The 16,430-nt window shown below is 38.1% G+C and overlaps 1 protein-coding gene across 1 annotated transcript; it reads right to left on the reverse strand.

The window, feature by feature from the left end:
* Positions 1-6,612: 6,612 nt before the first annotated feature.
* On the reverse strand, positions 6,613-12,309 carry LOC104677798 (putative tripartite motif-containing protein 64B). Its single transcript, XM_010382929.2, has 6 exons — positions 11,899-12,309; positions 11,365-11,460; positions 10,452-10,592; positions 9,731-9,753; positions 8,205-8,302; positions 6,613-7,106 (listed from the first exon to the last, which is right to left on the reverse strand). Exons 1-6 carry the CDS (start codon positions 12,307-12,309, stop codon positions 6,613-6,615), a joined length of 1,263 nt encoding a protein of 420 aa, XP_010381231.2.
* Positions 12,310-16,430: the final 4,121 nt, after the last annotated feature.

Raw genomic sequence — 16,430 nt, forward strand, 5'->3', positions numbered from 1 at the left:
AGTGGGAAACTTGTGAAACCCTCAGGTCATGGACTGGATCCTGCGGACATACTCTGCTGAGATTCTGGAGCTCCGTGGCCGGGCCCTGGTACTCCATTACAAGGTCTGATGATGCTGTTTATCAGGAAGGAATTGGGGCAAGGAGAGAAAGGAAGGGAGGGTAGCTTTTGATTTTATTTCAACCACTTTTTCCACCACATCATTCATGTATTCAAACACTCAGTTTTAGGCAGGTGAAGCCTAGAGCACTGCAAATTAGGAGCTTTCCATTACAGACCTACCTCTGTCTACTGTGGCATAATTAAGGAAACAACCTGTTTTCCTACTTGAGTCTAGAACCATGAAACAAATATAAGAAAGTAATTCTCTTTACAGTTGGCATCTTGTAGGTTCCAAAAGTCCTAATCAATCCAGAAGAGAGAGTAGAGATGGGTATAGGCAGGAACAATCCATGATATGAATAATGGACACTCCAGCCAATTTGGAATACCTCTTCATTTCCCAGTGCTTCTCTTTTTAATAAAAAAGACACTTTTTTGTACATGAGACTGTTTTCATTCTAGCATCTGCAACCTACCTCTACCACAAAGTTTTCTGTTGAATTACAAATCTATTTTTCAGAATTTGGTAGTAGTCGATTTCCTGCCACTTCACTCCAGCCTGGGTGAAAGAGTCAGGCTCCATCTCAAAAGAAAAAAAAAAAAAAAGTAACATTGTATAATGACATCAGACAACTGATTTACTTATCTATCATTGGAATGTATTTGTAGAAGTTATTTTTTAATTTTAATTGATAAAGCAATTATAAAATTAAGTAGAGCCAATCAAAAGGACTAGGTTTTGCCTTTGAAACTGAAGAAACCTAATCTTCTATTAAGAGTGTATCCATGCATAGTTTAAATTTTTCAAAAAATACATACATAAAAAGAATGTAGGGAAGTGTTTTAAGAAAAGTTTCTAACCCTGGAAATTCTACACGGTGTATATGGAACAAGGTTCTGTCTTTCACATTATTTAAAAAAGCAGAAACCCTCAGCGTTAGCCATCAGGATGCCAAGATATATCCAGTGAATGCTCAATTATAAAGCATCTAGCCTGGCTCACTTTGAAAACTTGTCTTCTAAAATTGTCTTCCTGGGGCCTTTAATACTTGAGTCTAATTTAGAGTTTTAGAAACGATTGAGTTTAAAGAAAGTAAATTCCAATCTACCCTTCTTTTTAAAACCGAAGTAAGCTTAGGAATTTCTTCCTAAAATGTATAAACATTATTGTTCAAGCCTGTCATCCCAGCACATTGAGAGGTGGACACAGGAAAGGAGTTTGAGACAAGCCTCGGTAACATTGCGAAACCTCATCTCCCCAAAAAAATAAAAATTAGTGGAGCACGGTGGCATGAACCTGTAGTCCCAGGTACTGGGGAGGCTGAAGTGGGAAGATTGCTATAGCCCGGGAGGTTGACACTGCAGCTAGACAGGATCCAGTCACTGCCCTCCAGCCTGGGTGATAAAGCCAGACTCGGTCTCAAAAAAAGGAATATAAAATATCTCACTAATATTTGTCATGTTTATTAGGTTGAAAACATTTTGGATATATTGGGTTACAATGTTTTATTAAAATTAATTTCAACTGTTAGTAGTTGTTTTAAATATCATTAGAAAAACACATTCCCTCCCCTCTCTTTTATAGTTTCCCTGCAAATACATGCACTAAAGAAAAACAATGAAGAAAATGTTTAATTAAATAATATTCAAAATACAAAACAAAAACTTTTGAAATGTATTTAAGACATAGCAAACAAAAAATGTATATCATTAAATGCATCTGTTATTAACAAAGAAAAGTCTGTCATAAACAGCCAGATAAAAGCAAATTCATGTTAAAAAACTAAAAAAAATATTTTAATTGCAGAAAATTGATTAAAAAACATGCAAAAAATAAATCAACAAATTCAAAAGTAGTCTCTTTAAATAGATAAATTAAATTAATAAATTCCCAATGAGATTCATTTAAAAAATGGAGAGGGGGAGTTCAAATGAAGAATAAACAGGCAAACTCATAGGTCATCCAGATATCCATAAGTCAGTACAAATATTTTAAGAACCATTTATGCCTATACATTTGAAAATTTTGCTGACTTGAGAAAATTCAATAGGCCTCTGCTCCAAGAAAGGCACTAACATGCCTTTTAGGCACTAACATGCCTAAAAAATTATATGAGTTCTCTGACTCATATATTTTCACATTTACTCTTGTTATCTTGCAGATCAAACCATTTTTTGTCTGATTGCCCATTAAAAGAATATTAGAAAAATAAACTACCACTATACAAGGATATCAAGGAATCAGTACTTTAAATTTTTTTATTTTTTATAGACACATACTTTTACATATTTGTAGGGTAGATAGTGATGGTTTGATACATATGATGCATAGTAATCAGATCAGACTATTTAGAACATTATCCCAAACATTTATCTTTTTTTTTTTTAGGGAACTGGCAACATCCTCATTCTAGCTATTTAAAAGTATATATATTATTGTTAACTATAATCATCTTGCAATGTTATAGAACATTACAAGTTATACCTCCCATCTATGTATAATTTTGTATTTTTAAATTGTATTTACTTTCTCTTTTATTAATCATTATATTTAATTATATTTAATATTGTACCTCTCCCTATACCCTCTGCCTTCTACACTTCCTAGCCACTAGGATCCTCTGTTTTACTTTTTAATTCCATGAGATCACATTTTTTAGCTAAGCAAGTGGCTGGTTATGAGTATGTGCAGATGTTCTTCATATTTATAGAGAGTACAATAGATTACACAGTGTTTTGTTAAACTATATACTCTCCCTTGTTATATTGAAAATATTGCCACAATATACATAATAAACATATATCCTTGTGCATTTTTGTGGGAATTTCCATACTAATGATATTAGTTTTTAAAATATATGTAGAATTAAAAATTGATAGGTACCTCCAAATGTTCCTCTCAAATAGTTTCTTTCTAAGGATAACTAATAGTCACTAACTGGCCAACAAATATCTTTGAAATTCTGAGATGAGGGGATTAATTAGAATGAATATCTGAATTAGGATTAGGTTGGACCTTGATAAAAATGTGGGAGTGTCTGTTATTAATTAGCACACAGATTTATTGGGGGATGTTGTTATTCACAAATTGAGAAGTCACATCCTTGACATATTGAAAGCAAGACCCACCAATTTCTTCAAACCCCAAAGTAAATGTCGCTTTACTATAATTTTTGCCTGCCTTTCCCCCCACATATCAAATACCTAAGCCACACTTTCTTGGAATCTGTAGGGTTTTTGTTTATTTCTTTGTGCTTTACTTTTTTTAAAATTATACTTTAAGTTCTGGGATACATATGCAGAACGTGCAGGTTTGTTGCATAGGTATACATGTGCTTTGGTGGTTTGCTGCACCCATCAACCTGTCATCTACATTAGGTATGTCTCCTAATGCTATCCCTCCCCTATCCCCCAACCCCTGGACAGTCCCTGATGTGTGATGTTCCCCTCCCTGTGCCCATGTGTTCTCATTGTTCAGCTCCCACTTATGAATGAGAACACGCAATGTTTGGTTTTCTGTTCTTGTGTTAGTTTACTGAAAATGATGGTTTCCAGCTTCATCCATATCCCTGCAAAGGACATGAAGTCATCCATTTTTTTAAATTTATTTACTTATTTCTTTCTTTCTTTATTTTTTTGAAGGAGTCTGGCTCTATCACCCAGGCTGGAGTGCAGTGGCATGATCTTGGCTCACTGCAAGCTCCACCCCTGTGTTCACACCATTCTCCTGCCTTAGCCTCCCCAGTAGCTGGGACTACAGGTGCCTACCACCATGCTCAGCTAATTTTTTTTTTTTTTTTTTTTTTTTTGTATTTTTAGTAGACACAGGGTTTCACCGTGTTAGCCAGGATGGTCTCGATTTCCTGACCTCGTGATCCAACTGCCTCGGCCTTCCAAAGTGCTGGGATTACAGGTATGACCCCAGCACCTTGCCAAACTCATCCTTTTTTATGACTGCATAGTATTCCATGGTGTATATATGCCACATTTTCTTTATCCAGTCTATCCTTGATGGGCATTTGGGTTGGTTCCAAGTCTTTGCTATGCTGAACAGTGCTGGAATAAACATACGTGTGCATGTGTCTTTATAGTAGAATGATTTACAATCCTTTGAGTATATACCCAGTAATGGGATTGCTGGGTCAAATGGTATTTCTGGTTCTAGATTCTTGAGAAATCACTACACTGTCTTCCTCGATGGTTGAACTGATTTACACTCCCAACAACAGAGCAAAAGCGTTCCTATTTCTCCACATCCTCTTCAGCACCTGTTGTTTCCTGACTTTTTAATGATTGCCATTTTAACTGGCTTGAGATGATATCTCATTGTGGCTTTGATTTGCATTTCTCTAATGATCAGTGATTATAAACTTTTTTTCACATGTTTGATGGCTGCATAAACGTTTTCCTTTGAGAATTGTCTGGAATGTGTAATTTTTGCTTTTGTTTTCATTATTTTTTAGTCTGTCTGGCATGCCAGTTCACATTCTCTTCTCCCTTCATCCCTCCTTTCTTCCCTCACTATGGCCTCTATTTCTTTCCTAATACCACCCACAGGTCATTCTTCAAAGTTTCACTTTTCAGGGAGAGTCCTGTAAAATAATCTATTTACAAACGTTTAACCAGGGATGTATGACCTTGGTTCAATATCGTCTTTGAGAAATTCACAGCAAATTCCCCTATTCTCCAAGTACAAGTTTCTTTATCCACAGCTAATCTCAATCCCGACCATGCCATCCCAGCTTGCTCTGCCCAAATCTGGTAAAGTTCTTAATTTTCTTTCCCCCTTTTCTATCCAAATGAAAACGGGTTCCAAAACTTTTGTAACAGGGAACTTGGATCTGGAGACAGCAAGACTGAAGGACCATAGATGTGCTGGAGTCACCGCTGGCGTTGGGCTTCAAGAGCAGCACAAGGCGCATGCGTAGTCTCCAGAGGTTTTGATGTTTTCTGCCTGGCTTTCTTCTGGGCGTCCTGCCTGCGATGCTGCTGTGACCCTTCAATTTGGCTGTAGCCTTTGCCACCACCTCTGTATTTGGTTCCTGTTTTTTCTAAAATTACGTTGAAGCAAGAAGTTTTAGAAGATGGGTTTCACAGAGACTTTTTAAGAAAAGGGAAATTCGTTGAAAGCATTGAAGATTTATCTACCTGCAAACTCTTAACCACACTTAGGAGTACACTATTTCTAGAGCCATATGAGTTAGCTTCCCAATAAGAGGGAAATATCACAGAGGCAAGGACGGTTTCAGACAATTTAAACAAAGGGTCTCTACTTATTTGCTTACAGAATCTGAAGGTTTCATTAACTCCAGATCTGACTCACAAGCTGTTTATCCTTTGCAAAGAATGGCACATAGTAAGGATGGAGCAAATTTACCATGAATGACAATGCACAATTACTGATCTTTTAGGACCAAGACTCCCAATTTGACATTAACATTGAAGAAAACATAGATGACAATATAATGATTTTGATAAACCAGTAGTTTGTCTGAATCCAGCATTTATGAGAACATTAAAGATAAGAATCAGCCGGGTTTGGTGGCTCACGTATATAATGTCAGCACTTTGGGAGGCTGAGGCATGCATATCACTTGAGGTCAGGAGTTTCAGACCAGCCTGGCCAACATGGTGAAATCCTGTTCTCTCGACTGAAAATACAAAAATTAGCCAGGCATGGTGACACGGGCATGTAATCCGAGCAACTCAGGAGACTGAGAATCACTAGTACCTGGGAGGCAGAAGTTGCAGTGAGCCCATGTCAGACATCTGTATTTCCAGCCTGGGGTATTGAGGGAATCACTGTCTCAAAAAACTAAAATAATAAATAAGTAATCTATGCTAGAAGTCAAAAAAAAAAAAAAAAAAAAAAAAAGAAAGAAAAAGAATTTTTTCGGCTAAAAATTATTTACATCAAAACAAACTTCTTCAAAGTTTTTCCAGTCTAAGTTTACATTTTATAATGCTACTTTGGAATGCATGCAAGGACCATTGAAAACAAGAGCTATCATTGAGTGTATATACCAGTAAGACAATTCAGTTCACTCTTATAATTAACATATTTTACACATTTACAAAAATCAGTAATTTTTAGTAACTGATGATCCAGACTATATTTTGTATTATTTGCTTTGCATAAAGTGTCTACAATACACAAATCCACAGAGATCTAAAGTACAAAAGGCGTTGTGAGTCGAATGGGTGGGGAAGGTGCAATGAATAGAGAGTAACGATAAAGGGTTTTGGGTTTCATTTTGGGGCATAAAAAATGTCCAGGAATCAGACAGTTATAGTTTTTCACAACCCTTGATTAAAGTAAAATTTAGGAAACAAATGTATAATGTCAATGTGGTTATCCCATTTCATACCAGATAATAATTTTGTTTCCTCAAGTTACAATGAGCTCAAAGATGCTCACACATTGTCCTACTGTTTCACATGAGAAGGTCTCGAGATTGGAGTATTTTTCAGACGAAAGAGCTCCCTAAGAAATCATAATGAAACCTGACTTTCATGGGGAACCAATACAAAAGAAAGGTGTCAAAAGGGAAGACAAAGAGGATGGGAAAAAGCTGTATATGAGGGAACCTTTTGAAACATCATAAAAGCTTACAACTGTGTTGTCATAATCCAGAAACACCCCAACCCGACCCAAAGGTCTTTGCACATAGTGAGTTAAGGGAGCAAAGATGTTGGAGAGGCTATAAAGCTTGTTTCTCTTTGAAGAAAATAGAAAAAATGCTTCCTCAAAAGCAGGAACATGATTTGTGTTTGCTGTCCCGGAATCTTTACAGACTCCCAGAATCCAGTTGGAGGAGTGGGTTACGTCCACTTCCCAGTAATGCTTGCCGGAGGAGAAGGCTTGAGCTCCCCATGCAGCAAAGTTCTCTGCTCTCTGGGACTCCCTGGGCGCACCATCATGGTCATTTCCAAATATCACATTTCTCACATCCTCAGAAAGGTTCATGTAGTGACTCGCCCTTTCCTTACTCAGAGGATCATCCACTGCAAAAAGAACAAAAATTAGATCAAGGAGTTACGTGGGGGTCAAATGTTATCTGCCCAGGTACTGGCTTTATTTGTACCTCCTGTAAGAGACAGAATACAGGGAGAAAAAAGACTTTGGAGACTCTTATCTATGAAGATCAAGGGTGGTTATGATTTCCACAGCACAAAAGAATCCTTAAAATCACAGAGAAAAACAAATAAACAAATGTCATTAATTGTGTGAATCAATGATTTAATGTCTGGCTTTGCTTGATTTGTTGCAAGAGACATGTTAACGTTATTTATTTAGTAGAAAATGCCACTTGGATTGCTTGTATTAATATAATTAACAAATAGACTTCACTCTCGTATGATGCTCCTATTCAATGGGATATAAACTGTGCCTGTTGCTTTTTTTTTTTTTTTTTTTGAGACAGAGTCTCACTCTGCTGCCCATGCTGGAGTACAGTGGTGCAATCTTGGCTCACTGTAGCCTCCTGGGCTCAAGCGATTCTGCTGCCTCAGCCTCCCAAGTAGCTGGGATTAGAGGCATGTGCCACGATGCCCAGCTAACTTTTGTATTTTTGGTATAGATGGCCATGTTTGTCAGGCTGTTCTCCAACCACTGACCTCAGGTGATCTGCCCACCTCAGCCTTGGTAGGATTACAGGTGTGAGCCACCGTGCCCGGTCTCACCTGCTCCATTTTTAAACGTCAAAATTTGATGGACATCCATATAATGCAGTTGAGAAGTTTCTGAAAATAATGATCATGTTCTGCTTTTACATGACCTGATCAATCACTGCTTCATTTAGTCTAACTCTGGTTTTAGCCCTCTGTTGTCTAAAGGCTGCCTTACATGTTTGGGCCATTTTCACAGAACCTTCAGCTTCCAGTTGTGAAATGTATCTTACAGCAGTAGAGTTGTTTCGTTTATGGAAGCTTTAGTTCATTGGTTGGTCAAAGATTTCTAATGTTTATGATAAATATTATTTCTATAATATATTGTAAGTTCGCTTTTATGTCAGAAGAAATAAAACTAAAATGGGAAATGGCTCAACCAAGCAACCCACTAAACAGAAGTTAAGGCTGTACTGCCAAGCAGTTGGCTCTTACCTCTGAAGTTGTTGAGCATATCTAGCACTCCAGTGATGGGCCAGGAAGTCAGTTCTGGGTTCACTGGCTGGGGCTTTTCCATTTGCAGCAACTCTGTCCTGCAAAGAACAACCTCAGTTACACTTTCAGGCCCAGGGATAATCACACAATCATACAAATGTTTCAGATTTTCATCCAAGATATTTCTTGAGAAATCTCCCTTTTATATTAAATTCAGTATACATTTTATTCAACCATATTGGGGATATAGCAATGTTACTTTTATCTAAATTTAACATGTTAAAGTGTAGTTTCTCCATTCTCTCATACATGACCCAAATTTAAAATTACTGAGTGTCATTTCTTCCCTCTGCCCCTCTGGCCTCTTCAAAGTATACAGATACCCTAGGATTCTTGCTGAGAGAAGAAAACTCAGCCAAAGCCTTTGGGACCTCAACCTGTAGATGTCACCAATGATGCAGTCAGGGTCTTACAGGGAATGCCCACTGACACTAACGGTTTTGAACTTTTGTTCAAACCAAAGGAGTCAATTTCCAGCCTGTCAGCCCTGGTGCTGAGGTTCCTGAGGCTGCCATTCCCCTCTTAGATTCTGCCTATAACAGGGGAGTGCAGTGATGGAGCAGGGCCTGGCTATTGATGTCCCTGGGAACAAAACCTCCCTCCCTTTCCTGTCTTTAGGGCATTTCCCTCCCTCCTCTCGTTTTCACCTCTCCCCTCTCCAGAATAGGAGACTCCTTTGTGATAACTCAGAGTAATCTTCTTCTTAAGATTTGCTGGGGCAGGGATGGAGAAGATGGGGTGAGTGGGTAGAAGAAAATCCAGAATGGCACACTGTTGTTAGGTACATTTTCATTCAGCCACATAAGAAGGACACTTCTGAGACAAAGAAGCTTAAGGTCTCAGGTTCTCCTTTGAAACCAAAGTGGAACATAGCCACAGATCAATGCTAAATACCTCAAAACATATAGTTGACCCTTAACAAGGGTTTGAAATTTGGGGGCCCACTTCTAAGTGGATTTTTTTCAATGAAAGTTTCACCTAGCTTGCCTGCCTCTCCTGCCTCCTGCTCAACTTCCTCCATTTCTTTTCTTTCTGCCTCTGCCACTGCTGAGACACTATCTTCTCTTCCTCCTCCTCTTCAGCCTACTCAATGTGAAGACAATGAAGATGAAGAGCCTTATGGTGACTAACCTCTTAATGAGCAATAAATATATTTTCTCTTCCTTCCAATTTTTGCAATTATATTTTTTTCTCCAGCTGACATTATTGTTAGGATATAGCATATAATACATATAACATGCAATATATGTTAATTGACTATTTATGGTATCGACAGGCTTCCAGTCAATAAGAGGTGATTCATAGTTTGGTTTTGGAAAAGGCAGAAGTTATACTTAGATTTTCAACTATGTGGAATTACAGGAAGGTGGTTAGTGAACCTAACCCCCACGTTTTTCAATGGTACATTGACTTTATCAATAAGGGAATGACTTTCTCAGAAATCAAAGTTCATTAGTGTAACTCACCATTCCAGTATGTTTTCCAAGTCCTGCAAAGAAAAACGTAAGTATGTAATCACGAGAATTCTGTCCTACTTTCCCTAGTATTCTTTGTTGTTTTTCTGGGTTAACAAGGTAGGTTTATTGATACACCTCTAAGGAACCATCCAAGGCTGTGTTAATAACAGAACCTCATCTGAACCATGGTGGGCTTCCTCAGTGGGCAATAGGAATGAGGAGCTGAGAATAAGACTGTGGAATGATGTACATGGCAATGTAGGTTGTCAGTGTCACTCATCCTCCAGGCTTAATCTCAAGAAGTGAGGCTGTACTAGGGAACATAAATTGAGTTTTATTAACAAAACTAATATTCTCCTGGCCTAGCATTTGATTGATTTTGGATAACATTTCTTTGCGGCTAGTACTCCTGATTATACTGAAGAAGATTTTGTCCTAAGTGATCTACCAAAATGGCAAAAATCTCCCAAAGATTACCAGAATATGCAAAAATAAGTGACTGGACAAATGTAATGACGGAGTCAAGGAGCATGTGTCACTTAGCTAAGAGTAGTTGCATTTGCAGGTAACATATGAATGTCCTGGCAGCATTGCCCAACAAAGGTTTCCTGACTCTGGATGATGGACCCTCCCTCCTCACCTGGAGCAGCTCCACATCAGGCATGTGGCACATCTCCCACAGCTCTCTGTACATGTCTTTCGTCTTTTTTATATGTTGGGTTATTCTTACTTCACTGTCTTGGAGTTGTCTAACAATCTCTTCTGCTTCTCTGTCTAGTGTCTCCAGATGGAGTTGCTCCTCCTCCAGGAGAAATTGGCGCATCTTCTGATATTGATACCTGATCATCCCTTTCCTGAAGGCCGCATAGTCCTGCAGAGACACTCAGTTAAAAGAATTGTATCTCCTCACTCTCCACAAAACACTTAACACTTCAAATTTTATTCTCCTAGGATATGCCAGCAGTAAACTCATAAGCTCTGTGTCTCATACTTGGAAAGATTCTTGAAAATTTGCTAGCCTCCTCTGCCCATCCGTTCTTCATGTTCCTCTTAGTCTCCCTTCCTGTATAAATCGATACCTCAAAAGGACTCAAGATCCCTTCTTGTGATGCTTCTTCGGGATTCTTACTTCATTAATTATTGTCTTTTTTACTTGGTTTTTCTTAATTTTCTCTTGTTCCTTTGCCTGATTCTTCTAAACATTTTGAATATTTCAGTGTACACTCTACTACTGAGTTTTTAAAGAAATTACTTCAAGTTTTTTTCCCCACTTATATCTCTATTTCTCTCCTCTCCTTCACGGCAAAATTTTAAACTACTCAATGTGAATACAATGCTTTGAACAAGTCAGTGCTATCCTACTCTCAGTGCCTTGGAAGTTTTATGCAAACCCTCAAGATTACATCAGGAATACCTATCATGCCCTGTTTATTTCATATACATGTACATACTAGTATTTTTTGCACCAGCTCCTCTTGGCCTATATAATGATAATTGCTGATAGATCATTTGAAACCACTCTTTGTTTTTTTCTGGGGAGAAGACACTGCTATTTTGTAACTGGTAAGCAGAATTCAGCTAAGAAGTCTAAGCTAGCATTGTGCCAATCTACATGAAAAAATATAAAACATTTTTATCCCTACCATTAATGAATGGATTTTGCTAATTTCCTGATTTAGATTGTTTTGCATTTCTTGAGTGCTCCTCCATAAAGGATCCATTTTCTTTAGAAGTTTCTCCTGCAAAGTAGACATGACCTTCAGTAGCAGATAAGACATTACTGGATATGTTATTCCCTTTTCATGAGAAAAGCCTGTTGTTGAGAGAACAGTAAATTTGAGTTCCCATGAACTGGTCAGGTTTTTTACAAGATAACCTAATTTGATTCTAATATTTGGAATATCAGAGGTAACAGAAACATATCGTAGAGAGTTTGAGGAGATCCAACAGCTAATCAATTTTCGAAGAAATTGGCTTTCATATACCCTGGATCTGGAGAAGTCAAGCTTGCAGCAAAAGCAAACCATGTTCCCAGGACACATTTATATCCAGAGATTTATATTGAAAATTCAGATCCTCCCCATCTCCATTCTCTCCACCTTTATTATCCTAAGCTCTCATTTTGTCTCTCATTTAGGATCCTGCGGATTCCCAATTGCATTGGAGGTGTCACTTACCCTGCACTCCTCAGCAGCCCATCCTATTGGGCTGTGGCCATGAGCCTCATGCTCTGGTGACTCAGAGCAGGGCCCACAGAGGAGTCTCTGCTCGGCCTCACAGAAGAGCCCCTTTTCCTCTTCATGTAGCACACAGATCTGCTTCTCTGAGCTGTTGGTGTTGTGAGGTCTGCTCTGCCTTGCAAGAGAAGCCAACTTCTTGAGAGCAATATTGGTGTTGAAGTCTGTCCTCTGGGGGATTTTCCCGCACACAGGACAGCCTGTTGGAGCCTGGCCTTCCTCCCAGAGGAGACAAAGGCAGGGCCTGCAAAAGCTATGCCCACAGTCAATGGTGACTGGGTCTATTAAGTAGTTCCTGCAGATAGAGCAACAGAGCTCCCTCTGGAAGGCTTGCAGTGTGCCCGAATCCATGTTTCTGGAAATTTAAAACAGGAAATTTTAAGTGAAAAATGTATTTTTTGACCACATGGAGGGGGAAGGGGCTGTGGCTACTTCTTCTTGTCTGCTTCAGCTCTGTTCAATCTACCCATTAGCTTAAGCCCAGTACAGACCTAGATATGGTAAATATAGGCAAATTGGGTTTATACTATAACACAAGTGGAAAAATGAGACAAGCATCATTTTAGTTTAAAACAAGCAATGTTCTCAATTATGAATTATTTGGACAAGCTTAATATTGGGGTAGAGAGGAATAATTAGGATAACTTCATAGTTACTTCTATTAGCTGACTGTTCCAGAAATCCATACAAACCCATCTCTTTCTCTCTCTCTCCTTGTTTTCCTCCAAGACCCCTTGAGTATAACTCATAAGGGATACTTAGTCTCACTCTCTGGCACCCAAGTAACAGATGTACTTTTCGAAAGACAATTAAAAATTGGTTAAGTTTAATCTAAGTGTGTTTAGTTTAATCATTATGGGCTTCAGCACTCAACTCCTGTACCTGTAAACAGCTGAACTTATTCTTCTAAGGTTAATCACAAAATTCAACCTTTACATAAAGACAATGAAAAATGATTATTTCTTATTCAAGACAATGTTTTTGCTCAGAATGAATTCAGACCATCAGAGAATCTTCATATTTTGAAATGGTGACTAATCAAGCTATGAAAGGACTCAGCAACAATTAATCAACTTTTACCTAAAACAAACCAAAAAAGAAAGTAAACACTGGATTTTTTTCTTTAAAGAATCCAGAGATGTAGTTAATGGAAGCATGACCACCAATTTATCTTTATTCCCGGTGTTTCCCACAGTGATCAAAGTCCCTACTTCCTGGGAGTCTTTACCGGTTCATAGGTTATATTTGAACACTTTTCAAATCCAGTCTGCTCATTGAAGATTTGAAAAGGACTACAAACATAAACTTTACAACAAGGGTTTTACAATTAATCCTACACATTTCACACTCACACGGACATGTAGTATATTACAAAGCTACAGTAAGCAAAGCAGCAAGGTGCTGGTGTAAAAATAGACAGGTAAACCAGTGGAACAGATCAGAGAACCCAGAAACTCTTACACCTCTCTACAGCCAACCAAATTTTGTCAAAGGGAGCAACAGTATTTACTGGGGAAAGGACAGTCTTTCAATCAACACTGCTGGCAAATCTGGATATTGACATGCAGGGGATAAAATTATACCCTCACCTCTCATCCTATGCCAAAATCAACTCAAAATAGATTGAAAACCTTAATGTAAAACCTGAAAGACCAAATCTACTGGAGGAAAACATAGGAGAAATGCTCCAGGACACTAATGTGAGAAAAAAAAATGTACGAATAATATCACAAAAGCCTAGTCCACAAAAGCAAAAATCAACAACTGGAGTTATCTGAAACTGCAATGCTTCTGCACAGCAAAGGAAACAATCAATGGAGTGAAAAGACGATGGACAGAGTGAGAAAAAATATTTTTTTCTTTTAAAAATAATGCTGGTGTGATGGCACATGCTTGTAGTCTCAGCTACTCAGGATTCTGTGAGGGCAGCATTGCTTGAGTCCAGGACGTCCAGAGTACAGTAAGCCATGATAGTGCCACTTCAGTCTAGCCTAGGTGACAGAGTGAGACCTTATCTCAAAAAGAAAACCCAGTCAAATAACTTGATATAACACAAACCAATATATTGTAAATGCTCTAAAAACAGGTATTTTAAACAATTATATTATTTCAAATAACTGAGTAAGCTACTTGTTTGCTTAGACAAGATGTAAGTGTCCCGGCAGGTGAGTTTAAAGTATTTTTATAAGAAAATTAAGCATGAAGGTCTTTACTACAAATGTCATACACACCAGAATCTGCAATATATGGTCCCAAGTCTAGAAGATTCGTGGTTATCCAGGTCAGCAGCAACACTGAGCTCACCGAAGCCCAGCATCCACAAATTCAATCTGACTTCTCTGGAGAGGTCTTCCTGGACAACTGTGCTTTTTAAGTGATTAGACTCACCTAAGAACACTCCCACTTCCTGGGATTGGCTACTGTCTGGAGAAAGAGGTGGAAATAGAAGATTAGGTTACACAGAAGGGTGTAACATTGGGTAATTGGATTTATTAAGTATAGACAATTATGCCTAAGGGATTATAGCCCATCAGAAGGTAGAGGATTTTGGAGTGAGATGTGAGAATCTTGAACTGACATAGGTTGTTCATGGACATTAAAACTGAAACACTTATTTCATTAAGTAATGTTTTATTTCACAAACAATGCCTTCACAATTGAAAACAATTGCTGTATTATTTTAAACTGAAATGTGTCATCTATATTTCCATTAAATTTTTTGTTTATTCTTCAACAAGCATTTACTAATGACAATGAAATAGTTATTAGACATAAATTATATTAAACTGTAATAGACAATTTCATTCCTGCTAGAACATCCAGACTAACGAATGAGATGTATCATAATTAAAGAATCACACAAGTAAATACACAATTGGAACTATGAGCTCAGTAAATGAGAAGTACATGTTTTGAGGGTCTGTAGTAGGAGGTATGTGCTGAATGCAAGCTTACACAAGGCTTTCATGAAGATATGACAGCATTGAGATTTGAGGAATAGGAACACATTAACTTGGCAAAGAGCGATAGAGAGAAACTTTCTTTGCAGTGACAGCAGCAGATGCAAATACTTCCTGGATGGAAGAGACCTGGTACAGTTGAGCTCCAGGCCATTGGAGCTGGAGTGACAAGAATGAGTGTGGTCTGATGGGAGGTGAGGCTGCAAAGGCAGGTACAGATTTCAGAACATGGAAAAGATGAGTTTCTTATGTAGAAATTATGGGAAGCCAGTGAAGTCTCAGTCTAAAATGTATCATTGCTAAATAAGTGTCTAGTCGTTATTTATCTGAATATGTACAACTCTAAAATATTAAATGAAGTAACTAACCCATCTGTGGAACTCTCTTATAAAATAGTGCACCTAGGTACTTAGCTGTATTTTAAATAGTATACCTTTATATACAACAGTTGCTGAATTTACTTTTCTATTTTTTTGTTCTCTTCCCTGTTTTTTTTTTTTTTTTAAGACGGAGTCTGGCTCTGTCGCCCAGGCTCGAGTGCGGTCGCGGTCGCGGGATCTCAGCTCACTGCAAACTCCGCCTCCCGGGTTCACGCCATTCTCCTGCCTCAGCCTCCAGAGTAGCTGGGACTACAGGCGCCCGCCACCTCGCCTGGCTAATTTTTGTATTTTTAGTAGAGACAGGGTTTCACCGTGTTAGCCAGGATGGTCTTGATCCCTGACTTCGTGATCCGCCCGTCTCGGCCTCCCAAAGTGCTGGGTCTCTTCCCTATTTTATGACTCTTTTGAATGGTTAATTTATACAAAAATCAATGTGTTTTTTGGATTTTGCATCATGTTGAATAATTTTAGATACTTTACGTAAGTATATATGTATGGACATGTAGAAGATGTATAGCATGTATAGTTATATTAAAATATGATACAATGTCATGAATAATTATTTAAACAATAATTATGTGTGCAATTACCTTTAACAAAGTGCATACAGAAAACTAATTTTGAATAGAGTATGGTGACTCCTGTCTGTAATTCCAGCTACTCGGACAGCTGGGCAAAAGGGTCACTTGACTCTAGGATTCCAGGTTTCCCCAGGCAACATAGGTTGACTCCTGTCCCCGCCCCCCCCCCAAAAAAAAAAAAAATGATTTCACTCAGGCCTGGAAGCAAGCACATGTAGTTCCAGCTCATCAGGAGGACCAGGCAGGAGGATGACTTGAGCCTAGGTGTTTGAGGCTGCAATGAGCTATGATCATTCACTGCACTTTGGTCTGAGTGACAGAGGGAGAACTTGTCTAAATGAAGGAAAGAAAAAAATGACAGAAAAACAAAGTTATAAGTTAGGAAGCGTTGCTTTTTCCCTGTTCTCTAGAAGAATTTGTCTAAAAATGTCTTATTTATTTCAAAAATGCTTTGAAAATTTCACTGAAAGAGATCACTAGAATTTTCTTTGTGAGTTTTGTTTCTTAAATAACACAGGAAATTTTAAGAATCTAAATCATATCTTTCATTT

This window comes from Rhinopithecus roxellana, chromosome 15 (assembly GCF_007565055.1).
Source record: "Rhinopithecus roxellana isolate Shanxi Qingling chromosome 15, ASM756505v1, whole genome shotgun sequence".
Taxonomy (NCBI): domain Eukaryota; kingdom Metazoa; phylum Chordata; class Mammalia; order Primates; family Cercopithecidae; genus Rhinopithecus; species Rhinopithecus roxellana.